The 27,685-nt window shown below is 34.2% G+C and overlaps 2 protein-coding genes across 2 annotated transcripts; both read right to left on the bottom strand.

The window, feature by feature from the left end:
* Positions 1-78: 78 nt before the first annotated feature.
* On the bottom strand, positions 79-2,494 carry LOC128863724 (P protein-like). Its single transcript, XM_054103031.1, has one exon. The coding sequence runs from the start codon at positions 2,403-2,405 to the stop codon at positions 99-101; it is 2,307 nt and encodes a 768-aa protein (XP_053959006.1). The 5' UTR covers positions 2,406-2,494; the 3' UTR covers positions 79-98.
* A 6,706-nt stretch (positions 2,495-9,200) lies between these two features.
* LOC128863922 (P protein-like) lies at positions 9,201-11,598 on the bottom strand. Its single transcript, XM_054103343.1, has one exon. It carries the CDS (start codon positions 11,560-11,562, stop codon positions 9,292-9,294), a length of 2,271 nt encoding a protein of 756 aa, XP_053959318.1. The 5' UTR covers positions 11,563-11,598; the 3' UTR covers positions 9,201-9,291.
* Positions 11,599-27,685: the final 16,087 nt, after the last annotated feature.

The raw sequence follows: 27,685 nt of genomic DNA, 5'->3' as shown, positions 1-27,685 counted from the left end.
GGTGATTACACTACACTGACAGGGTAAAGGTACTGCTACAGCAACAACAACAAAAACTTAGTTAATTTACTCATTTATTTATTTCTTCTTTGGCTCATTTATTTATTACCCCATTTAAACACGACGTGCATCAAAATCAAATACAAAGATGCAACAAGAACATTACCGAGCATAGTTGAAAAACCTATTAGAAAATACGAACGAAATGTGAGTTTGTACAAATGCCTGTTTGCCACGCCAGCCGTTACAATATTCGCAGAAGCGCCAATGATTGTGCCATTGCCACCGAAGGCGGCACCCAACACAAGCGCCCACACCAGCGGTTGCAATGGCAAAGTCAAGTTCGGATTCTGGCCCAGAGATATCACTATGCGCACCATCATTTGGGTGACGGGATTGTTGTTGAGAAAGCTTGACGACAAGGCTGTTATCCAGAGTACAAGCATAAGCGCCACGAGTAGCTGATACCGCTCGGCCGTATTCGTAATCGCCTTCGTAACAATGCCCTCAAGCAAATGCTCAAAGCCCATCTTCGAAAGTACCTCGATTAGAACGAAAAATGAGGAAAGAAACATTAGTGTTGACCATTCAATGCGACACAGCAGTGCCTCAAAATCATTAACCTCCGCCAGTATGAGTAATAGTAGAGCACCCAGCACGGCTGTCCAAGAGTAACTAACCATATTGAAGTAATCGTAGGTGCCTAGCAAGTAGATGATGATTATAAAAACTAAGACTATGGCACTTTTGATGAGCAAGACTTTGTCGATGGATGTATGATGAGCCTTCAACATTTTAAGTGCCTCTTCAAAATTGAATTTCGAATCGACAACGGGTGGCTTAGGCTGAGCCTGAGGCTGTTCATCCTCTATATATTCGTCACGAAATGTTTCAACTACACGCAGCATTATATTGCGTACCTTTTTATCGTCATGCAGTACATTGCCCACATTACTCGATGCGCGTGACCAACGCTCTATGCCACGTTTGATGCGTTCTGCGCGTATAATCGAACTCTCTTTATATCCGATCAAATCGGTATGCCTGAAATAGTAACGCAACTGCCAGTGTGTCTGCAATAATACCAAAAACGTGCACGGTGCCAAATGTATGACGAAATTACTGAAGACAATGCCTTTACGCATCAAATACTGATTAGTTGTGATGATGATGTTTGGTGGACTGCCAAGCGGTGTGAATGCGGCACCGATATTAGCACAAATCAACAAATAGGTAAGCACATAAACTGGATTGTAGCCGGAGACCTCGCACAGTTTAATAATGATCGGCGTGGCGAGTAGCATCGTAGTGCTGTTGTTGAGAAAAGCCGACATAACGCTGATGCAGATGCACAGATAGAAGATGAGACGCCAAATTTGACCGCGAGATATTTGGTATGCGTAGACGGCCGCAAAGTCGAATACCCCAGAATCGGATATTACGGACACAATGAGCATTAAGCTGAACAGTAAACACAGCATAGGCATATCAATCCATAGCATTATCATGTCGAAACTGGGAATCGGTATGAGCGCCGATAATATGGCCAAGGCGAATGTTGAGCATATTAACGATGCAATCGTGGGGTTAGTTATTTCGAAAATATACAATACGTAGAGTAGTGCCAGCACAAGTACGGCGTAGAGTAGGCCTTGGCTTGCCGGCACAGGAAACCAATCGTAGTTGTATTTCAACGTTACAATCACATCGAGATCGGTGTATAAGCGCAACCGTACTTGGGTATTTTCATCTTTGGAAATATTTTTCCACACATTCAGCAAGACATAACGCTCGTCTGGGCTAATCATCTCTATGGGTTTGCTCAAGTCGATATATTCACGCCACACGTTTGCAATCTGCACTGTAATGATAGGCGTTCCCTCTTCATCGTAAAATGTGCGCATTGCCTGCAAGTAGACAAATCTCGCTTCACTTTCGCGCTTCGCATACCGCAAATCGCCATCAGACAGGAAGGGTCCTTTAATTGACAGCGAAATTGTATTGGTTACATCGGCTATATCGGGCACAATTAGTTCTAGCGTTTCATTTGGCAAAATTGCGATTAGTTTTTGACTATTTGGCAAATCTCTGTAGATAAGAAATTGCAAGGTACATAAAAACCACACGAGGAATAGTCCTATGGGTTTTGCCCATTCTCGTTTAACTTCGATAATATCATTAATTTGTAAGTCGAGTTCATTTTGTTTCTTCTTCTTTCTTTTTTGGTTTATCTTCATGCCGTAATGGCGCAAAAGCTTCCTCTGGGCTTTAGATAATTCTAGTTCCTCATCTAGCAGTTCATTTAAACCCTCTCGAGTTAGACCTCCATGTTTTCCGAGTTCCACTCTGGACTGAGAAGTGGATAATGATGCACCTGATATTTGTGGTGTAAAATCTTGAGCCATATTCGTTCGTAGCTCGTTCTGTCGATGCCTTTACAAATTGTGAGTAATTGAACGAAAACTGATTTTACCGAGAATGAAAAAATTTTTATTTGTCAATTCTATAATAGATCGGTGACAAAAAAAGAAAAAGCAATTATGTTGTGGTGGCAAAGAAAACTTTTCGACTCATGAAGCGATAACTAAATGAAAAGCGGCTGAGTTATATGCACAAGGTGGCGCAGAACTAATCATCCACAGTTGTTTTTGCATAACTTTTTTATTAAATAAAAAAAAACGACTTTGAGCAGTGGAAATCCTTATTTGTACCTTTATTTGTACCTTCACGCGCTCCATTGCTTGCCTCTTTGCATACTGCAGCTGTCTAGTGCACAATTCTCAAATATGATTCACTTATGACGCCTCTTCAATAAGTAATAAATCTTCCGATAGGGTGCTTAGTTTTGCGCCACCTTTCTAATGATAACTGGCGCTAGTTGCAAACACCAAGTGAAGCCAAGCCCGTCTCCACCTTCAAACGCAGAGGATGCCCTCCTCTTTCTCTGCTACCACCCGCTGGTACCGCATCGAATACCATCGAAGCGTTTGTATCCATTCGGACAACTTGACCCAGCCACCGTAGCCGCTGGATTTTTATTCACTGCGCTATCTCAATATCGTCGTGAAGCTCAAACAGCTCTTTGTTCCATCGCTTGCGATATTCGCCGTTTCCAACGTGCAAAGGTCCAAAAATCTTGCGCAGAATCTTTCTCTCAAACACTCCAAGAGATGCCTCAACAGATGTTGCCATCATTCCAGCTCCTACGCCATACGTTAGGACGGGCATGACAAGAGCCTTGTAGGGTATTAGTTTTGTTCGTCGAGAGATTTGAGAGAGATTTGAAAGATGTTAAATTTTTGTGCATTTTGTATAGAGTTGGGCTGAATGTGTTTCGCTGTTTTGCTTATCCTGTCTTATTTTAACTTGATTTGGCCATTTGCTTAAATTTCAAGTATATTTCTGCTTTTAGTGGACAATAAATACGCTGCCAGTGCTTCGGATTCAATGAGGAAATGTGCAGCTCTAGCCAGATTTTGTCAGCCCTTCTTGTTTTTCCCTTACTTTGTTTTTCGCCACGACCGAAAACTCAAGTGAGTGAGATGGTTACTTAATCGGTCATCGAAAGTAAAGGCAAATTGCAATCGCCGACTATTCCGAAATGTATCTTTGGTGATGTCAACCACGAAAGTGCTTGCTAGGCTCTATTATTCTTGTACACATTTTCAGTTGTACTTTAGTGCTCTACAGACCCATTCAACTTCATGATTTTCGCTTTGATGTCTTAATGACAGGGAGCGAGGGAGCGCGAAACATTGACTATAGTAGGTACTTCGGAGGATATCCGTCCGTCTACGCTAGTGTCCACTTTGGCAGATTAATTTTAGTGTACACGGCTTGAACTCCTACTCAAATACTTGGATTTTCTTTAGATTCCGTTTAGTAGAGAACTGCATCCCAAGTTTTTCCAGAAATCTAGCGAAGCTAGCAATTAATCTGCTTCTGATCCTATAAATAATTACACTATGATTAAACGAATAGTTTGTAAGATTGATTTGCCTTCAGTGACTGAATGAAGAAATCACAAGTTTGACAGACTTTGCCAAAGCAACACATCCGCCTTATCTTACGAACATCGACTATTCGATAAGGCAAAACCCTCTTGACGAATTAATGCTTTTGAGAGGCTTAATTTTATCTATTAGATGTTTGACCGAGCTCCTTCTCCTATTTGTGGCGTCTTGAGGTTGTCCCACAAATGAAGGGTCCTACAGTTCCAAGCCGACTCCGAACGGCAGATATTTTTTATGAGGAACTTTTTCATGGCAGAAATACACTCGGAGGTTTGCCATTCCCTGCCGAGGGGCAACCGCTATTAGAAAAAACGAATTCTTAATTTTTGATCTTACACCGAGATTCGAACCGACATTCTCTCTCTGAATTCCGAATGGTAGTAACGCAGCAACCCATTCGGCAACGCCGGCCGCACACTCAAGCCCAACTACTTTCGGGTTATTGTAATGGGCTAAGCGCCTACTTATAGAGAACTGATCTGGTTATAGTCAAGACATACTTTTTCGGCATGTCAATGTAGCCCGCATGTCGTCAACCAACTCTTCACGTGACCGCTTAAACTTGCTCATCTAACACGCCTTTAACTTTGGCCGTTTCCCTCTAAGCTGTACTTTTACTGAGTCTCCTAGAAGATGAAGTTATCAACGATGGCTGATGGTTTCATCGTCCAACTATTTTTATAAGCTACGTATGCTCCAGTAGATACTACGATAATCCAAGATTTCATTCTTCTTGAACATATTTTAACTCAGTTGTAATGACTCGTCCCTCGAACCCAGGATAGGTGGTGAGTATTGGCGAATAAATAAATTTCCATTAAATGCGAATATTCAACGGCGATCAAATTAGTTTTTAATTTAATCTTGCGTAATCATACCTCGGATCGGTGGGGCTACCACTGTTCGGTACTTGTGTATGCATTCCAGTAATAAGGCACGTCCGCGGTAATATGGTGCGCAGACTCGGTAGATTCATAAGTGCTTTCTTCAATAATAAAAAACAATGAAAAATAAATTATTTTATTTGATAATCTTTTTTAATATACAAAACAACCAACGACAATAATAATTTCTTTAAAATGTTGGTCATAACTGTGGTTGAGCTGGCGCATTCTGAGGCTCCAATTATCCGTGGATTTTTCAAGCAAATTTTGTGGTATTTTAAAAATGACTCGATTAATTTTGGCCTCCAAGGTTTCAATTGTAGCCGGCTTATCTATGTAGAATTGGACTTCACACAGCCTCAAAGAAGAAAGTCTAGAAGCCATATGGTTTTGGCGGATGTGTCATGAAATGAATTGTTCACCCAATGGTTGTGGCAGTCAAGGCATGGTTTCACGAGCTTCGTGACAAATGACGCCTACTTATTGGAAGCAATTGTCATCGAGGGTATGGACTGTGCTTTTTATTACAAAAAATCAAACTATACTGAACAAAAATTCCACGTCGATTGACCTCTAATTGAATCATCCGATAAAAGTTGAAATATCTCTCCCACTCAACTCTCTTCCTCTCTCGCTCATCCAACAACACTACACCACACTTTTTTGAGTTCCCGGCCACTCTGGCGTGGAGACAAATGAAAGAGCGGTTGAATGTGTGAGGAAAGGCTGTGGGCTGGACCTTTATAGAGTAATAGAGGACATAAGCATTCCTCTAAACGAATTATACACTACGATTGACTGAAGTGTAAGAAAAGGAGTGTGACGGAAAGCAAATGGAAGTTAGTCTTTGACTACTAACTGCAGGGTCTCCAAAGCGCTCTGGCCAAAACTGAATCATTAAAGGACAAAATGCCTATTTAGATTCAACAGATCAACTAGCAGCACCCTCAAGGGTATAATTGCACGGTAACGAGTAGAATGGGTATACTTCATAAGAAAGAGTACATCTGCAGGAGTTGTGGAGATGAAGAAGAAATTTAGTCGGTACAACACCTCCTCTGAGAAGGTCGTGCACTTCAAAGAAGCCGTGCCAAATATCTTGGCCTTTATTTCTTTGACGACCTGGTAAATTTGAAAATGTCGCACTGAAGTGACTAGTTACCTTCTTAAAAAGATCTAAGTGGCTTAATAAACTTGGATAGGGGAAGGAAAACAAATGCAGGTATCACCACGGGCGTTAGAGCAACCGTGTGTCTTGAGTTAAACAAGCAATCTGACTAACTTAACCTAACTCTCTCCCCATAAACTCTAACACTCCATATCTCTGCTTATTTCTTATCTGCCTCAACAATGAAACTCTGAAAGCAATGCCTTTTTGGGTAAGCTACCCAACGGCCGCCGTAGCCGAATGGGTTAGTGCGTGATTACCATTCGGAATTCACAGAGAGGTCGTTGGTTCAAATTTCGGTGAAAGCAAAATTAATAAAAACATTTTTCTAATAGCGGTCGCCCCTCGGCAGGCAATGACAAACCTCCGAGCGTGTTTCTGCCATGAAAAAGTTCCTCATAAAAATATCTGCCGTTCGGAGTCGGCTTGAAACTGTAGGTCCCTCCATTTGTGGAACAACATCAAGACGCACACCACAAATAGGAGTAGGATCTCGGCCAAACACCTAACAGAAGTGTACACGCCTATTATTTATTGACGTGATAACGTCTTATAATCCGATTTAACAGGCTGCACGCACGAAAAAATGTGTCGTTACCTTGCTCTTTAGTGTTACCTTGCTCATTAGTGTTACCTTGCTCTTTAGTGTTACCTTGCTCATTAGTGTTACCTTGCTCATATGTAGTTACCTTGCTCATTAGTGTTACCTTGCTCTTTAGTGTTACCTTGCTCTTTAGTGTTACCTTGCTCATATGTAGTTACCTTGCTCATTGCGCATATGTACATATATAAATTCACGTATTTGTATTTGCAAATGCCTTCTTATTGATTATTATTAATTTGATTCACTTGAAGAATTTAAAATAAAACCAAGTTTGTTAATAATACCTGTTGTTTTAATGTTATAATTATTAATTTTTTTATTATATATGAAGGAAAAAATGTATTTTAATATTTACCATATACCTTATAAGATATGTTGTCTATACTAATATTATAAAGAGGAAAACTTTGTTTGTTTGTAATGAATAGGCTCAAAACTACTGGACCGATTTTAAAAATTCTTTCACCATTCGAAAGCTACATCATCCACGAGTAACATGGATTATATTTTATTTTGGAAATAGGGCTCGAGATATAGGTCAAAACGTGGACCCGGGTAACCTTTGGTTGTGTATGTACAATATGGGTATCAAATGAAAGCTGTTGATAAGTGCTTTAATACGGGGTAATTTTCATACCTATTGATGACTAGGGTCTGGAAATATATGCCAAAACGTGGACCCGCCGTGTCTTCGCACCGAATTAAACCAAACTTACACACATTGTTAAGGAGGTATTGAAGATGGTTTCCGTAAAGTTTGGATACCTATTGGTAGATAGGGTCTCGAGATATAGGTCAAAACGTGGACCCGGGTAACCTTCGGATGTATATTTACAATATGGGTATCAAATGGAAGCTGTTGGTGAATGCTTTAGTCCAGAGTATTTTTCATGCCGCTCCGTGACTAGGGTCTCGAGATAGAGACCAAAACGTGGACCCTAGAATGTGTTTGTACAATATACATATCAAATGAAAGCTGTTGATAAGTGCTTTAATACGGGGTAATTTTCATACCTATTGATGACTAGGGTCTCGAAATATATGCCAAAACGTGGACCCGCCGTGTCATTGAACCGAATTAAACCAAACTTACACACATTGTTAAGTAGGTATTGAAGATGATTTCCGTATAGTTTGAATACCTATTGGTAGATAGGGTCTCAAGATATAGGTCAAAACGTGGACCCGGGTAACCTTCGGACGTGTATGTACAATATGGGTATCAAATGAAAGCTGTTGGTGAATGCCTTTGTACAGAGTATTTTTCATGCCGCTCCGTGACTGGGGTCTCGAGATATAGGTCAAAACGTGGACCCGGGTAACCTTTGGTTGTGTATGTACAATATGGGTATCAAATGAAAGCTGTTGGTAAGTGCTTTAATACGGGGTAATTTGTTATGTTATGTTATGTTATGTTATGTTATGTTATGTTATGTTATGTTATGTTATGTTATGTTATGTTATGTTATGTTATGTTATGTTATGTTATGTTATGTTATGTTATGTTATGTTATGTTATGTTATGTTATGTTATGTTATGTTATGTTATGTTATGTTATGTTATGTTATGTTATGTTATGTTATGTTATGTTATGTTATGTTATGTTATGTTATGTTATGTTATGTTATGTTATGTTATGTTATGTTATGTTATGTTATGTTATGTTATGTTATGTTATGTTATGTTATGTTATGTTATGTTATGTTATGTTATGTTATGTTATGTTATGTTATGTTATGTTATGTTATGTTATGTTATGTTATGTTATGTTATGTTATGTTATGTTGTTATGTTATGTTATGTTATGTTGTGTTGTGTTGTGTTGTGTTGTGTTGTGTTGTGTTGTGTTGTGTTGTGTTGTGTTGTGTTGTGTTGTGTTGTGTTGTGTTGTGTTGTGTTGTGTTGTGTTGTGTTGTGTTGTGTTGTGTTGTGTTGTGTTGTGTTGTGTTGTGTTGTGTTGTGTTGTGTTGTGTTGTGTTGTGTTGTGTTGTGTTGTGTTGTGTTGTGTTGTGTTGTGTTGTGTTGTGTTGTGTTGTGTTGTGTTGTGTTGTGTTGTGTTGTGTTGTGTTGTGTTGTGTTGTGTTGTGTTGTGTTGTGTTGTGTTGTGTTGTGTTGTGTTGTGTTGTGTTGTGTTGTGTTGTGTTGTGTTGTGTTGTGTTGTGTTGTGTTGTGTTGTGTTGTGTTGTGTTGTGTTGTGTTGTGTTGTGTTGTGTTGTGTTGTGTTGTGTTGTGTTGTGTTGTGTTGTGTTGTGTTGTGTTGTGTTGTGTTGTGTTGTGTTATGTTATGTTATGTTATGTTAAAGTACAATATATTATGTTATGTTAAAGTACAATATATTATGTTATGTTAATGTTAACTCATTCTCTATATCCATACAAAATATCTATCAAACAAATAAAATTAAAATTTTCTTTTGAAAAATGCAACCATTCAATCAGTATTTTCTTATGACGTTATCACGTTAAACTATCGTCAGTAAACCGACTTTACAGACAACCTCTTTTTTATTTATTTTTACTCTGACACCAAACCAAATAAGAAAATTTTAACAAACTATTTTTTTATTTTCAGTCATAAAAATACCGTAAACATCAATCCGAACAAGAAAACCCAAATCCGGTTAATCATACTTTGGCGGATCGTGCCATTGGAAAACCACATGACAAAGTATTAAATAAATCGAGGCCACAACGATATTCCCCAACATTATGGGAAAGCCCATAACGAAGAAGGCCATGAACGAAAATTTGTAGCCACGTTGAGTTGCAATGCCGGCGGTCACCACATTCGCCGAAGCGGCTATCAACGTACCATTGCCGCCGAAACAAGCACCTATAGCTAGTGACCATACCAAAGGATGTAGGGGAAGTTGCAGATTTTGGTCCTGTGACAACGTTATGACTATGGGCAACATCATAGCCGTAACCGGTATATTAACGAAAAAGGCCGAAGTGATGGCAGATACCCAAAGTATTAGCATAAGCGCTACTAGCAAGCGATATTTTCCATCCACCAGCAATAGAACATCCTGCACATATTCGCCTATCAAACCAATTAGACCATTCTTGATCAGCACCTCCATGATGATGAATAGCGAAGCAAAAAATATCAAAGTCGACCATTCGACGCGTTGCAACAACGACGGAAAATCATCAATATTGATCAGCACGAAAGCAAGTAGCGCACCGACCAGTGCAGCCCAAGCAAGCGAGAGCTGATGTAAGCCATGAATGCCGTGCGAAAAGAATAACAAAAGTGTAAAAACAAATGCGATGGATATTTTAACGAGCAGTGACATATCCTTTATGCCATACTCCGACTGCAGTTCCTCCAATAACGAATTATATGAGGCCGCGGTTGTTTGTTTTCGTCGTTTGACTTTCATTAAAATCCGTTCAGATTGTCTGCTCAATTGGCTCTGCCTACGCATACTATCCACGGAGACCATTGAATTGAGACGTACGCTCTGACGCGCCAGGCGTCTCAAGCTATCGTCCTTGCTTTCGTGTAATCGTAATTTCGCTTCATCCTTGAACATAAAACGTAGAATACAATAAGTTTGTATGATCACCAAAATGACGCAGGGTGCGCAGTGTAACATGAAATTGCCAAAATGTATGCCATGCAGACGTATAAACTCATTGTTGGTTATAATAATATTTGGCGGATCACCAATAGGCGTCGAAGCTGCACCTATATTGGAGTAGATTATCATAAAGGTCAACAAGTGCACTGGATCGAGTTGCAGCGCTTCGCAGAGTTTAATGACAACTGGCGCAATCAATAGCATCATGGTGACGTTGTCTAGGAAAGCCGAGAGTACGGCGGTGATTAAGCATAGGCTAGTCAAGAGCGGCCATATACGACCCTTCGACAGTTTGTATGCGTAAACGGCGAAAAAATCGAAAATACCCGAATCGGAAAGTATTGCAATCAGTATCATCATGGAGAATAGCATCAATAGCGTCTCGACATCTACCCAAGACATAATGGTCGATATGCTTATATAAATTTCACAGGTGACCAGCAGTGATACGGCCAGTGTTGCACAGAACACGGACGCAAGCGTGCGTTCGATAACTTCCGTTATAATCAGTGCATACATCAAAATCAAAACGAAAGCACCAGACAGCACACCATATTTGCGGTTGGCATAATACGCATCGACTCTCAATTTGATTGTCACTTGCTTGGTGGTTGTCATGGAGAGTTGCAGTTGCTGCTTTTCCTCAGAGCTCAGCTTTGTAGAGAGTGCGAATACGTGCATATTTTTTACTGTGCGCTGCTGCTCCGGATCGCCAGGCAGCAGATAGACGTACCAATCATCCGATAGCTTTGCATTGTTGTTGCCAATACTCACAATATTCATGGTGACCGTTTCCTTTTCCACCTCTTTATCTTCTGCATAAATGTTGCTCTCCTCGAATGGGCCGTGCATTACTATGCCAATTTCGTCGCCTATTTGGTCGTGTGGTATGTCGTAAGTACTCAGTTTGTCTGGTTCGATGATGAACATACGTGACTCATCGGGGCGTATCTTATTCCTAGCCATCAGCAAAATGACTACAGTCCAGAGTATGAGCAAGAAAGTGGTTGTAATGTTGCTGAGTAACGCTCTGACAGTTATATTATTGCCATCCTTCGACGCGAGCAGAAGCAAAATTCGTGTTCGGAATGGTTTGCTTGTGTCGAGATCATCTGGTATTCTTTTCTGATCGCGGATCTGTGCACTGCGCAGACCAGTTTGGCGCCTAGCAATTCGATTTCTTTCGCGAGCGTTCTGGTGTCTCAAATTCGATGTGGCTGCAAAAGTTGAGGAATCATCGTTAGGCGTCGCGGTACTACTCGAACTGCTGCTGCGGGAAGGTTGTGTATTAAATGTGACTGACATTTTATGAATTGAAAAGAAAAAAGTTTACAAAAATTGCCAGGCCTCTAATAATTTCACAAATGTTTTAGATACTGAAGTTTATAAATAACCTTTAACGCAAAGTGTACTGGCGTCAAAGCCTCGTTCAAGGCGAATCTAAAGTTGATAGCAGTCAAGGCAAATTGAATACAGTTACCTACATTATTTCAAGGTGCATTCTTTAAAGGTAGTGACACTAGACCAACAACAATGTTTTGTAGGTTTGATTGTCAAAGCAAAGTATTGGCAAAGTAGGAAACAAAGATTGAATTCGCCTTGCTTCATTCTGGGCTGACAGCAACATGGACCCGGCGAAAAAAAAAACAAATCAGCTGATTTACCCACACCACCAAGGCTATCGGTAAAATATGCGAAGTATTTTCAGAGGTATTGACATTCCGAGTGAAAGTAAATTTGACAGGTGATAGCCATGTACATAAAGCAAGACGTATTGAGCATAAACTGGCTATCACTTGTCAAATTTACTTTCACTCGGAATGTCAATACCTCTGAAAATACCTTGCATACACTAATCAACAAAACCAATAAAACACAAAAAATTTCCATTCCAAAATTACACTTTTTTCGTATGCAGATTGTGCTAAGTCATGATGTTTAACAAAAAAAATTTTAATAGCAATTTCGTTTCTTCAAACATTTTTTTTTTAATTTTTCTATAGTATACACATTAGGGTGGGTAAAATTTTATGGAACGATTTTTTTCGAACCGTTCTTAACAGATTAGGATTCTACATAAAAAAAAAATTCTACGCCAAAAAAAAAATAATTGGCGCGTACACTTCTGTTAGGTGTTTGGCCGAGCTCCTCCCCAAATGGAGGGACCTACAGTTTCAAGTCGACTCCGAACGGCAGATATTTTTATGAGGAGCTTTTTCATGGCAGAAATACACTCGGAGGTTGGCCATTGCCTGCCGAGGGGCGACCGCTATTAGAAAAATGTTTTTATTAATTTTGCTTTCACCGAGATTCGAACCAACGCACAGTGCGGCCGATTCCCGAAAAGCTGGCCAAAACTCAAAAAATTAAGTAATTGATTCAAAATTTCTTACTCGGGGGTTGTCGGGGTCGCTGATTACGAATTTGATCTTAAAATTTTGAAAATCGAACCCCTATTGGCCACCACCTCACGTGAAATAGCGTATATTCTAGAACATAATCAAGATGCATGTAAATTTATATGTTTTCGGGGTCGCAAGGTAGCAAGTGGTAGCAGCTGAATCTTGTTTTATTCAGTAACCATTACTTTTTTGAGTAACCTTTAATAGGTTTCAAAGCAGCATATGACGGCGTTGTATTACTATACAGTTTGAAAACTCAAATTTTATAAAAAAATTGCAAAAAATGTATCTACGTATTGCTGCAGCTAAAAATTTTGTGTCGAGGTATTGATATGTACTAAAGATTTCTCGTATTTTACTAACCTTCCGAAGATGATTCCATTTGGTTTTGTTCAATTTACTCCATTACAAAATCTTTCAAATGTGTACAACTTTCACTATTCATCGACAGTAATACGATGCTCAAACGAAGGCCACATTGCGACTGAAAATACAGAGGATACTTAGGGTACAGGACGTTGCTATGAACGGTTTTCACTACTCAAGGCATTACTGTAGCCAACCCAAAGACAAAAAAACTCTATCTAGAAACTTTTTTTTTCGACTTTTGGCCAGCTTTTTGGGAATCGGCCTCACTGTGCAACGACCTCTCTGTGAATTCTGAATGGTAATCACGCACTAACCCATTCGGCTACGGCGGCCGCCTTAGGATTCTACATTAGATTCTGTTAAAAAAGATCCCTATAGTATATCTCAAGTAACTAAAGTCAATTTTAGGCCCACCGAATTTTAAAAGAAGCAGCTTTAAGAAACACGAAAATTCAGGGGGAATTGCGGCAATGAAGAATAATGCGAATATGAAGAAAATACCCCTTCTGTTTTAAATATGTTGTTATTTGTAAAGAGAAAAATATTGCACATAAAAAGAATTTAATAACTAGATATCGAAATAATCGAAAAGTACCAGAAAATCCAAGTTTGTTTAAAAAAATGTTATTCATAATTCATAATTCATAGTTCATAACTCATAATTCATAATTCATAATTCATAACTCATAATTCATAATTCATAATTCATAATTCATAATCCATAATCCATAATCCATAATTCATAATTCATAATTCATAATTCATAATTCATAATTCATAATCCATAATCCATAATCCATAATTCATAATTCATAATTCATAACTCATAATTCATAATTCATAACTCATAATTCATAATTCATAATTCATAATTCATAATCCATAATCCATAATCCATAATTCATAATTCATAATTCATAATTCATAATTCATAATTCATAATCCATAATCCATAATCCATAATTCATAATTCATAATTCATAACTCATAATTCATAATTCATATTTCATAATTCATAATTCATAACACATAATTCATAATTCATAATTCATAATTCATAATTCATAATTCATAATTCATAATCCATAATCCATAATTCATAATTCATAATTCATAATTCATAATTCATAACTCATAATTCATAATTCATAATTCATAATTCATAATTCATAATTCATAATTCATAATCCATAATCCATAATCCATAATTCATAATTCATAATTCATAATTCATAATTCATAGTTCATAATTCATAATTCATAATTCATAACTCATAATTCATAATTCATAATTCATAATTCATAATTCATAACTCATAATTCATAATTCATAATTCATAATTCATAATTCATAATCCATAATTCATAATTCATAATTCATAATTCGTATTTCATAATTCATAATTCATAACTCATAATTCATAATTCATAATTCATAATTCATAATTCATAACTCATAATTCATAATTCATAATTCATAATTCATAATTCATAATTCATAATTCATAATTCATAATTCATAATTCATAATTCATAATTCATAATTCATAATTCATAATTCATAATTCATAATTCATAATTCATAATTCATAATTCATAATTCATAACACATAATTCATAATTCATAATTCATAACTCATAATTCATAATTCATAATTCATAATTCATAATTCATAATTCATAACACATAATTCATAATTCATAATTCATAATTCATAATTCATAATTCATAATTCATAATCCATAATCCACAATCCATAATTCATAATTCATAATTCATAATTCGTAATTCATAATTCATAATTCATAACTCATAATTCATAATTCATAATTCATAATTCATAACTCATAATTCATAATTCATAATTCATAATTCATAATTCGTATTTCATAATTCATAATTCATAATTCATAATTCATAAATCATAATTCATAATTCATAATTCATAATTCGTAATTCATAATTCATAATTCGTATTTCATAGTTCATAATTCATAATTCATAATTCATAATTCATAATTCATAATTCATAATTTATAATTAAAAAAAAAATTATAATTATAAAAAAGAAAACCATGTTCTGGAGTCTGATGGTCGGGGTCTCGCACTAACTTATTGTTTGGTTGCTGCGTCCGTAGAGATGATAGAACCGAGATATTTGAACCAGGCTAGGGTTTCTCATTTCCCGTCACATAATGATTCCCGGGAAACGAGAATATTTCGAAAATATTCCCGGGATTCCCGGGAAAATCGAGTTTTTATATTTATTAATTAAAATAAATTTATTAATTTAAAAACAATTAAAAAATTCATTTTCACATATTTTATTCATATTCACAAAGCAAAAAAATTCATATTTATTCAAATTCATAAAACAAAAAAAAAAGTTAATAGGACTATGAATAAGTTCGTGCGGTTTTTTTTCGAAATTTGAAACTTTATTGACGTAAAATGGTTACAAATTTAATATTCAAAATATTGTCCATCGCTTACTACTACTTTTTCCCATCTTTCTGGCAATTCACGGATTCCCTTTGTGAAAAATTCGGTCGGTTTTGCCGCAATCCACGAATCGATCCATTTTTTGACTTCATCGTAATTACGGAAGTGCTGGTCAGCCAGGCCATGTTGCATCGATCGGAAGAGATAGTAATCGGATGGCGCAAGGTCTGGACTATACGGCGGGTGGGGTAGGACATCCCATTTGAGCGTTTCTAAGTATGTTTTGACCACTTGTGCAACATGTGGCCGAGCATTGTCATGTTGCAAAATAACTTTGTCGTGTCTATCGGCGTATTGCGGCCGTTTTTCTCGCAGTGCTCGGCTCAAACGCATCAATTGTCGTCGGTAGACATCCCCCGTAATCGTTTCATTCGGTTTCAGTAGCTCATAATACACAACACCCAGCTGGTCCCACCAGATACACAGCATAACCTTCAGGCCATGAATATTCTGCGCCGACGTCGATGTTGAAGCATGGCCAGGGTATCCATACGTTGCCCGACATTTTGGATTGTCGTAATGGACCCACTTTTCATCGCCAGTCACAATTCGATGCAAAAAACCCTTTCTTTTGTGCCGTTGAAGCAGTTGTTCGCATGCCATAAAACGGCGTTCAACGTCTCTTGGCTTCAATTCATACGGCACCCAATGGCCTACCTTTCGGATCATTCCCATGGCTTTTAAACGTTTGGAAATGGTTGATTGATCAACTCCCAAAGTTTTTGCAACCTCTTCTTGCGTTTGAGCCGGATCTTGATCGAGCAATTCCTCCAATTCGGTATCCATGAACTTTGGCGGCGCACCCTCGCGTTCTTCGTCTTCCAAGCCAAAATCACCACTTTTAAAGCGTGCAAACCACTTCTGGCACGTTCGCTCAGATAGAGCATGCTCACCATAAACTTCCACCAAGATACGATGACTTTCGGCTGCTTTTTTCTTCATATTAAAATAATGAAGAAGAATTCCCCGCAAAAACACATTATTTGGCACGAAATTCGACATTTTCAAGTGTGGTAAAAATATTGTTGTTTACGCTTCAAATAAAAAACTTATACTGACGTTTGTGCCTTACGACAGTAGCTCTCCAATGAATGTTTGGAAATGTGGATCGATGGAATAATAATCAAGTTACGCCATCTGTTGTAAAACCGCGCGAACTTATTCATAGTCCTATTATTTATTAGAAGAGTTTTTAAAATGAGTTCTGAGACAAACTAGCGCATTAACTGAATTGTCGTTGAGTCTTGTCCTAATTTTGGTGACAAAAAGGCCAGCAGTCGAAAATACTCTTTCACTTTCCACTGAAGTTGGTTTAATGCAAAGAAGAGCATCTAAGAGCATTTTCAAATTTTTGGTTAACTTTCCACTAGTTTCAAATAAATTAAATTCTTTTAATATAGTCTTATATTCTGTATCTCCAGTACTTTGTTTTTTGGCGCTCATACTATTTATAGCACTTTCAAGCTTTCGTTTCAAAACATTCGCGGGCATTTCTGCTTCTATATTGTTTTCCGTTTCGGAAATCAATACGCTTTCTTCATTTTCAAGTACAGTGGTGTCTTCAAGGATATTAACTGGAAATAGGCGGTGTAACAATTCTTTAGATAATTTAACCATTTCAGACTTCGACGACATTTCAAAAAACATATCATCTTGATTGGAGTACAATAAACTTGAATTATTTAGGTACTTTACCAATGAAATTAAAATTTTGGATCTTCGAGTTGTCATACGGAATTTAAAATTTTGTAATAATTCTCGAGATATTGAATTATCTAACGCATTTAACGTTTCTATTAGGAACGATAGTATTCCCTCACTCTTTATTAAATCCATATCACGTCGACATAATGCATCGGACGCTAATTTTACTGGACGTAAACAAGTAATTAATGTGCTTACAATTTGGAACAGCTGATCTTCCTTTTCAAGTAGATGTGTAGCATTAACTTCGCATAGACTTGTTTTAATCGGAATTCTTATTTGCTCAAATCTTTCCAACATATCTAATAAGCTATTCCACCTTGTCGTACAGTCTAATGATAGGTTTAATTCTTTACCATATTCTAATTTGACATTTTGCTGAAGAATTGTGTTACGTACTGGCGATTTTCTGAAAAATGATGCTATCTTGCGGATTTGTTTTATTGCATCCTGGATATGAGGTTTTAGATCTTTGAATTTAAGGTCACTTATATTTGTATCATGTTCATATGACATCCCTTCAAATGTTGTATTTTCGTCTTTGTCAAGACAATCATAATTATCAATGTCGCTATCATCATCTGAATCTAATAATTGGTCTACTTGGTGCTGCTGATTTTTTTGCAATAATAATTCTGTCTTAGTAGAACCAAAAAGGGTATCCAGAACAGCCAAATGAATCCCATGTGTGTAGCATTGTAAATGGAAGGCAGGAGCTAACTTTCCAAATTTCACCATAACGGCTGCTCCATCAGTTATGATTGCAATAATATCTGTAGATAAATTCAAGTTAAATTCCTTTAACCACTCATTAACTAAATCTAATGTTTTTTCAGCTCCACAACTTCCTTCAATTCTTATTAATCCCAAATTTTCAAATATCCCACCATTGGACATAACATTGATATTCATGTATCTACGATTACGGCTGCCTGTCCACTCATCTACAGTTAAGCAAAATTTTTGATTTGCATTTAGAATAGTTGAAAATCTATATTTAAGTTTTGATTTAACTTCGGCATAATAGTTGAATATAAGATTCATTATGTGTGAAGGATTTTTAGGAAAAAAATATCCTTTCGCACAAATAGATTCACGAATGAACGTACTTTTCGAAATAACATTGATGGAAATTCCATCTACAGCTGCTAGTTTTGCAAGAATTTCTTCCAATGATTGTTTCTTTACATATTTTAAAATGGAATTTTGATTTCCTGAAATTGATTTATCAGATTTGTCCGGCGATGAAGTACTTGGAGCGTCGAATTTATTGTTCTTGGTAACCAAATCTATTCCATGTTGGATTTGCATATGACGATTTATTCCACTTGTGGAACCTCCCTTTCTCATAATCACTTGATTACATTTATTGCATTTTGCTTTGTCCTTATTAGTAGAATCAATGGTAAAATAAAATCTCCAATTTCTTTCTGACGACATTCGTATTTTTTAATAACCCTTTAATTTTAATATTTAAAATATCAGTGGAATAATAACTAATTGTTATTAAAATTCAATTAAACTTACTTTAATTCACAAAGAAATCTTTTAACCACTTTTAATATATAACTTTTTAAAATATAAAAAGTAAAGACACCCAAACGCTATGACTTTTCAAATATTTGTGTTGCACAGCTGTATAATCACGAAAACAAGAAAGTCAATGCTTGCTTAGCTTACTTTGTTTTTGAATATTTTTAAATAAAAAAAGTAATTTGAATTTTTCATTTTAAATGATAATAAATGTTAAATAATCCCGGGAATTTACGTTTTTTTTCGGGAAATCGGGAATAGATATTTTTGCGGATTACCCGGGATATCGGGAACGGGAAATCCCGGGAGAGAAACCCTAAACCAGGCCACCCACTCAAGAGTATAACTGCCGATCAATATGGCAGATTTACATTACTTTGGAACCTTCTCTGTGCACAAAAATTTGGGTTTTGACTGCGTTCTCAAGTTCCAGAAAATCTTTTTTTTTTCAAAGCAACGTACTCCTGCATATTAGACTGATATCATTCGCGAAAGCGAGGAATTTATATGAACTGATATCATTAATGGAAAGAACAAAAAATAGGAGCCCGAAATTGCTACCGTGGATGCAACGTTGTCAGCAGCTACAAAGCACAATGCCTATCAGTTAATAAGGATTTAATCCAAGGCAAGAATGTTGAATGAAAATCGAAAGAGGTTAATTCGAGCAGCAGCAAACGATGTGATACTGTGACAAAAGCTTTCGAGAAGCTAGTCAATTTACAACGATCTCAAATAATTTGGAAACTCGACCTGAGATCGGCCTATAATTGCGGACATCATTTTTGTTGCCACTTTTAAAGAGAGGGGTTACAGATGTATGGCTCAACAAATATGCCTGAGGCTAGATAGTAATTGCTAATAAAGGTAAGAGGCTCAGCTGGGCTTAAGCAGTTAAAAAAACAAACTGCTGGACTATCTACATCAGTTAGAGACGAGGTCCTAAGATTACCTTTAATTACATCCTCAGTTGAAATGGTTTATGACCCAAAGCGCGGATTCATTGGGGAAGCAGAACCCGCTAAATTGCAGTAAAGGTCATGGATTCATGCCGAGTCCGAGGCAGAATTCGCGGAAGGAACAGAAGACATTAGTTGGATTTGAGGAACACAATTTTTTGGAGTCATGGAAACATCAGGAAGACTTCGGATTCGATATAATATTGGCTTCGAAGCTCAAAATATAATTTCGTTATAGAAATTTTTTTAAACAGTTAAAAAATACTGAAATTGAAGAAGATGCGTGGACATTTTATACAGATTACAAAACTATCAGGTCAGTCCATAAGTTCGTGCGTTTTTTAAAGGTGGTTTTAAAATTAATAAAAAAGTTGTTTAAAGTATTTATTAATCAATAATATATTTTCCTTCATTATTTACAATGTCTTCCCAACGTTTAGGCAAATTTTTAATTCCCTGCTCATAAAATTGTTTGTCCTTGGAGCCAAAATACGCTTTGATATCCCTTTTTATTGCTTCTTTTGAGTAGTAGTTCTTGTTACTCATATGGGATTAAAGTCCACGGAAAAGGTGATAATCACAAGTCGCAATATCCGGAGAGTTTGGTGGATGCGGCATTAACTCCCATCCGAGCTCGTTCAGCTTGCGTAATGTTTGCCTTGCGATGTGAGGTCTTACGTTGTCGTGGTGAAAACTTTGCTTCTATTCACTAAACACGGTTGATTTTTTTAAGTGCCTCATTCAAGTTTGATACTTTAAGCGCTTGGTATGCCACGGTACTTTACAAGCTCTCTTTTTAGTATGAGAAATGTATGCTAAACTTAGCTCGAGCAACATAGAATAGTGTTAAAAATACGGTAGCAAGAGGTGTCATCACTGTACCGGAATATGTCAGTCCAAACTAAATGAGTTAAAGCGCAATTAAGAGAAGAAAAAACAGCTGCTTTATAGTTGAAGTTCATACTGCGATCATCTGGCAATGTATCAAAGTTATAAAATTCTAACTCAAAACTCTAGAACGACTCAGGGGTAATACTAAATGTGGATGTCTTTATAGCTCAACCGATCTCTTTTCCTACTGGATATTATTTTTACAACTCTCATGTTACAGTGAATAAACCATTACATTTTAATGTAGGTTAAGGCATAAAAAGTGATACTTCAGCCTCTGGCATTTTATAAATGAATAGTGCCGAAACGATACATATATACACACACATACATATATAAGTAGTAGGAGGGGAGTAAGCTGAGAATTATTATGGGTAAAGATGCTAAGCACGTCGCGCAATTAAGTGCGAAATGGTAATGAGGTCAATAAGTCAGTGAGATTTTATGCACGCACACACTCACACATATACTTATGCATTATATTATATGGTTTTATGCTCTCCTCTAAGTACGTGTATGTGTGCGTATTCAAGCATAAAACCGTGCATAAGCCTCAATAAGCAAATCCAGCGCTTTCATTATTATATTTATACATAAAGAGCTGAAGGCATGAGTGCCAAAGCAGTTTATTAAAAAAGAATAATGGTTATGTTTGTTGTGAGTGTGCGTGTGTGTGTGTGTGGAGAAGGATAAGTAATTATAATGAATCTGTTTTAGCTAATACGCATTCGGTTGAAGTAAATGGGGCGAAATAGTTAGGACTTAGGCTCAATAATCTGATGTTGGTTTATGATGCAAACGCTAATGAGCGAGTTATTTTATGATTTTATGTATGTATGAAAGAGGAGTGTAGATATATATGTGTGAATGACGCTGTATGGCTATAAATATTTTATGAAAACTGCTTGGAAATGCTAGAGAAGATGGTGCAATTAACTAGTAATTAATAAGCGCGAATATATTACAGAATATTACAAATGTATGTACACTGTTGGAAAATATAATAGTCACAATTATTTGTGACGCTTTCCATTTCAATTCAACCGGACTATTCGAGACATGTTCTTCGATTTCGATGGAACTCAAAAAATTGTTTTTTCAAGATTTATCGGCACTTTTGATTTTCGGCTCAAAATCGATTTTTTTCATTATATTAAATTTTTTTTTTTAAATGCTCATAACTTATTCAAAAATGAACCGATTTTAATGATTCTGGGTTCAGAATGATCGTCATTACTTAGTACAAAAAAGTAGTTGAAAATTTTTCAAAAAACAAAAAGTGCGAAACAGGTTTTTTACTCAAAAATTCATTACTTAAAAACAACTGATTTATAGCTACTGGGCATTCAGCACAATTGAAGTTTGAGATGTTCTTTTGATTTGGAAAAAGTTGAAAAAAATACACTTTTTTGAAATATTGAATTTCGAAAAAGTTTCGCACTTTTTGTTTTTTTGCAAACTTAAAATTTTCAACTACTTTTTTGCTGTTGTTTGTACATGAAGTCGCTTGTGCAAGTAATGACGATCATTTTGAATCCAGAATCATTAAAAGCGGTTCATTTTTGAGTAAGTTATGAGCATTTAAAAAAAAAAATTTAATATAATGAAAAAAATCGATTTTGAGCCGAAAAACAAAAGTGCCGATAAACTTGAAAAACATTTTTTCGGGTGAACAAAAAAATACGTGTCTCATTATTTTGACCAGAGAGCAACATATTTGAGTTCCATCGGAATCGAAGAACAGGTCTCGAATAGCCCGGTTAAATTGAAATGGAAAAAATCTGGTATAATTTTTGAATTTTTTTTATATTTTTGAAAACTCCGAATATTGAATTTGTAATTTGCAGATTTCAAACAATTAAGGGGTTACAGTTAGCATTTTCGAAAATGGATAAACCGATTAGTCTCAAATTTTAACACAAGCTCCTTAAATATATTTTTTAGTAATTAATCGAAGATTTTTTCTCACCGATAAATATCTTTTTTTATAAACAATTTTGGGTTGAAATTTTGCTCAAAAATCGATTTTTTTTTTGAGAAACCGCCATTTTGTCAAAAAAATTTTGTTTGCTTATTCCTTGGACTAACTACTAAATTTAGCATCTTTTTTGAGAGGAGCTCCCGGGGATCAGCTGTAGCTCCTTTCCAAACAAATATTTTTACTAATACTAAGTCTTGAATACAGTTAAAAGACAAAACTAATATGTGTACATAATTTTAGATCAATAAATTGAAAAGTTTTCACAGAAAAAATGCTGGAAAATTCGCTTTTTTTTGGCTTCTAACTTAATGCAAATTAATAAAATGAAAAGCCTCTTCTAAATATTCTAAAATTTGATAAAATTTAACTTCCACTCGGTAGTGCGAGCCCCCGTGCATGGTCATCAAATAATAGAAAAAGTTGATGGTAATAGCGGTCGCCCATCGACAGGCAATGGCAAACCTCGGAGTGTATTTCTGGCATGCAAAAGCTCCCCATAAAAAATGTATGCCGTTCGGAATCAGCTTGAAACTGTAGGTTCCTCTATTTGTGGAACAACATCAAGACACACACCAAAAATACGAGGAGGAGATCGGCCAAACACCCAAAAAGGGTGTACGCGCCAATTATATATATGTATATATTAGAACTTAAACTCTTCCAGTATCTGAATACAATATATTACTAAAAACTAAGTTTATTTATTAAAAACTGGATTTCAGCTCACGTCAATCTTTATATTTTTTCCGAAATATTTTCCCCGAAGTCTTATATGTATATAATTGGCAATTTCGCCATTTTTGGGTATTTGTCCCCGCTCCTCCTCTTACAAGGGGTAAGTGTCTTGAGGGATCTACAGATTCATGCCGCCTCCGAATGGCAGATGGTTTTTATTTCTTTTATGAGAGGGATAGTCTAAAGACGTAATAATGTCTTAATGTACAAGTCAATATCGTGTCAAATATGTACTTGATCTCCTTGTGTTTGTGACTTGATTTTTAAGCTATTAAATAGAACTACTTTTTTCAACTTTTGAATTCACATTTTATTCAAACTTTTGTTCACCACTTCAATTTTTTCTGAATTTTTCTAAATTTATTTTTTCTGAATTTTTCTTAATTAAGTTTTTCTAAACTCATTTTTTATTTTATTTATTTTTATTTTTTCTGAATGTTTCTAAATTTTATTTTTTCTGAATTTTTCTAAATTTATTTTTTCTGAGTTTTGCTAAATAATTTTTTTTAAACTCGTTTTTGTAAATTTTTCAAAATTCATTAATTAATTTTTTCTGAATTTTTCCTAATTAATTTTTTCTGAATTTTTCTTAATTTATTTTTTATGAATTTTTCTTAATTAATTTTTTTTGAATTTTTCCAAATTTATTTTTTCTGAGTTTTTCTAAATTTTATTTTTTTTGAATTTTTCTAAATTTATTTTTTATGAATTTAGCTAAATAATTTTTTATAAACTCGTTTTTGTAAATTTCTGTAAATTCGTTTTTCTGAATGTTCCTTAATTAATTTTTTCTGAATTTTTCTAAATTTATTTTTTCTGAATTTTTCTTAATTAATTTGTTCTGAATTTTTCTAAATTTATTTTTTCTGAATTTTTCTTAATTAATTTTTTTTGAATTTTTCTAAATTTATTTTTTCTGAATTTTCCTTAATTAATTTTTTCTGAATTTTTCTAAATTTATTTTTTCTGAATTTTCCTAAATTTATTTTTTCTGAATTTTTCTCAATTTATTTTTTCTGAATTTTTCTTAATTAATTTTTTCTAAACTCATTTTTCTGAATTTTTCTAAATTTATTTTTTCTGAATTTTTCTAAATTTATTTTTTCTAAATTTTTCTCAATTTATTTTTTCTGAATTTTTCTTAATTAATTTTTTCTAAACTCATTTTTGTAAATTGTTCTAAATTTATTCTTTCTGAATTTTTCTAAATTCGTTTTTCTGAATTTTTCTAAACTCATTTTTCTGAATTTTTCTAAATTTATTTTTTCTGAATTTTTCTAAATTTATTTTTCCTGAATTTTTCTTAATTAATTTTTTCTAAACTTATTTTTGTATTGTAAATTGTTCTAAATTTATTCTTTCTGAATTTTTCTGAATTCGTTTTTCTGAATTTTTCTAAATTCGGTTTTCTGAATTTTCCTTAATTATTTTTTTCTGAAATTTTCTAAATTTATTTTTTGTGAATTTTTCTTAATTAATTTTTTCTAAACTCATTTTTGTAAATTTTTCTAAATTTATTCTTTCTGAATTTTTCTAAATTTATTTTTTCTGAATTTTTGAATTTTTCTTAATTAATTTTTTCTGAATTTTTCTAAATTTATTTTTTCTGAATTTTCCTAAATTTATTTTTTCTGAATTTTTCTCAATTTATTTTTTCTGAATTTTTCTTAATTAATTTTTTCTAAACTCATTTTTCTGAATTTTTCTAAATTTATTTTTTCTGAATTTTTCTAAATTTATTTTTTCTAAATTTTTCTCAATTTATTTTTTCTGAATTTTTCTTAATTAATTTTTTCTAAACTCATTTTTGTAAATTGTTCTAAATTTATTCTTTCTGAATTTTTCTAAATTCGTTTTTCTGAATTTTTCTAAACTCATTTTTCTGAATTTTTCTAAATTTATTTTTTCTGAATTTTTCTAAACTCATTTTTCTGAATTTTTCTAAATTTATTTTTTCTCAATTTATTTTAAAATTGCCAGAGCATAGAATTCGTTTTTCTGAATTTTTCTAAATTCGGTTTTCTGAATTTTCCTTAATTATTTTTTTCTGAAATTTTCTAAATTTATTTTTTGTGAATTTTTCTTAATTAATTTTTTCTAAACTCATTTTTGTAAATTTTTCTAAATTTATTCTTTCTGAATTTTTCTAAATTTATTTTTTCTGAATTTTTGAATTTTTCTTAATTAATTTTTTCTGAATTTTTCTAAATTTATTTTTTCTGAATTTTCCTAAATTTATTTTTTCTGAATTTTTCTCAATTTATTTTTCCTGAATTTTTCTTAATTAATTTTTTCTAAACTTATTTTTGTATTGTAAATTGTTCTAAATTTATTCTTTCTGAATTTTTCTGAATTCGTTTTTCTGAATTTTTCTAAATTCGGTTTTCTGAATTTTCCTTAATTATTTTTTTCTGAAATTTTCTAAATTTATTTTTTGTGAATTTTTCTTAATTAATTTTTTCTAAACTCATTTTTGTAAATTTTTCTAAATTTATTCTTTCTGAATTTTTCTAAATTTATTTTTTCTGAATTTTTCTAAACTCATTTTTCTGAATTTTTCTAAATTTATTTTTTCTGAATTTTTCTAAATTTATTTGTCCTGAATTTTTCTTAATTAGTTTTTTCTAAACTTATTTTTGTATTGTAAATTGTTCTAAATTTATTCTTTCTGAATTTTTCTGAATTCGTTTTTCTGAATTTTTCTAAATTCGTTTTTCTGAATTTTCCTTAATTATTTTTTTCTGAATTTTTCTAAATTTATTTTTTGTGAATTTTTCTTAATTAATTTTTTCTAAACTCATTTTTGTAAATTTTTCTAAATTTATTCTTTCTGAATTTTTCTAAATTTATTTTTTCTGAATTTTTCTTAATTAATTTTTCCTGAATTTTTCTAAATTTATTTTTTTTGAATTTTTCTAAACTCATTTTTCTGAATTTTTCTAAATTTATTTTTTCTCAATTTATTTTAAAATTGCCAGAGCATAGTATTTTTTCCCAACCAGTTTTTCGGATTATGTTGTAGCTTTCAAGTGAGGAAAATTGTTTGTTGATGGGTGCGCTTGTTGTTGGTAGTTTGTTGGGGATGTTCACTAACACATATCTTAACTTACATACATAAATCCATAAGCAGATGCTAAGAAACGTTTCCAATGCTGCCAGACTTGTCGAACATAGTATTTCTAGTGGCTGAAACACAGTGAAAATACTCTAAACTGACATGCTTTGGTTCTAATCTTGACATACCAACTCGTCAACTTTTACTTGCCGTATGAAACAATTCTCACGAAATCTTCCCATTAGCAGTCCAAGTATGCTTTGAGCACAACTAAAGAAGATTTGAGGAAATTAAGCTAATAAAGCAATGCAAATTTCAGTAGCCAAATGACTAACTTAAAGATCTATTAACAGTAAATTACCCCAAACTACAAAACTCTTCTAGACTTTACATTTTAGCCCCATCAAAATGAGTGGATTTTATAAAGCGCACATTCATACATACATTCTCGCATATTCGTGAGTTGATATACACACATACATACAGACATATTGAAAAAGCGAGTTGAGCAGTACAACAATAAAAGAAGCCCATAAACTTTGCAATGTTGGCAAAAAGTGGTAAAGTTGCTGGTAGGTGTTCAAAAACAATGTCAAGGACATTGCCAGGATACCGTGAATGCAATGCAATGTCAATAAACAACAATGTGAGCACAAGCGAAAAAGCAGCAGTTGCAGCAACAGGAGAAAAGGTGGAATATGAGGAACAAAAAAAGAAAAAAAAGCACAAAAACAATCAGAAAGGTGAACATAAAAACAAAAACACAAAACTGCACGCCATGACAATGAAAATGTGGCAACAAAAAAAAAAAAACATAAATAAAAGTTGAAATGAGTATAACGGCAGCTCCAGGTGAAATTGCTAGTGTACGTGGCGGAATATTGCATGCACATCTCTCTGTTTATATGTAGATATATATGTAGGTATCTGCAAATGTGTTTGTGCAACTTGAATATGATATTTTATCTACAGAAAAGGTAAACAATGAGCCACAGAAAGCTCTCAAGAGCAATAAAAACTACGGAAATTACGCAGATAGTGGGAAGAAAAAAGTTGCCGCATGCTTGAAAACAACAAATATGCACATGCAATCTGAAAACTTTATTTTCCACTACAAGAATAATATTATTACCTGATTCATTTGAAGTAAGTAACTGAGTTGTTAAAGACAAACAATGAAAACTTTAGTAAAGACAATCGTAAAAGAAATTGCTGACTTTATAAGAAAATAGTACTAAAACTGGAATACGTGCAGCGCCAACTCGGTAATAAAAAATGCGTGCCAGAATTTACGAA

Source organism: Anastrepha ludens, chromosome 5, assembly GCF_028408465.1.
Source record: "Anastrepha ludens isolate Willacy chromosome 5, idAnaLude1.1, whole genome shotgun sequence".
NCBI classification, from domain to species: Eukaryota; Metazoa; Arthropoda; class Insecta; order Diptera; family Tephritidae; genus Anastrepha; species Anastrepha ludens.
The sequence above is the reverse complement of the archived record's forward strand: the minus strand, read 5'-3'. Positions and strand labels throughout refer to the sequence as shown.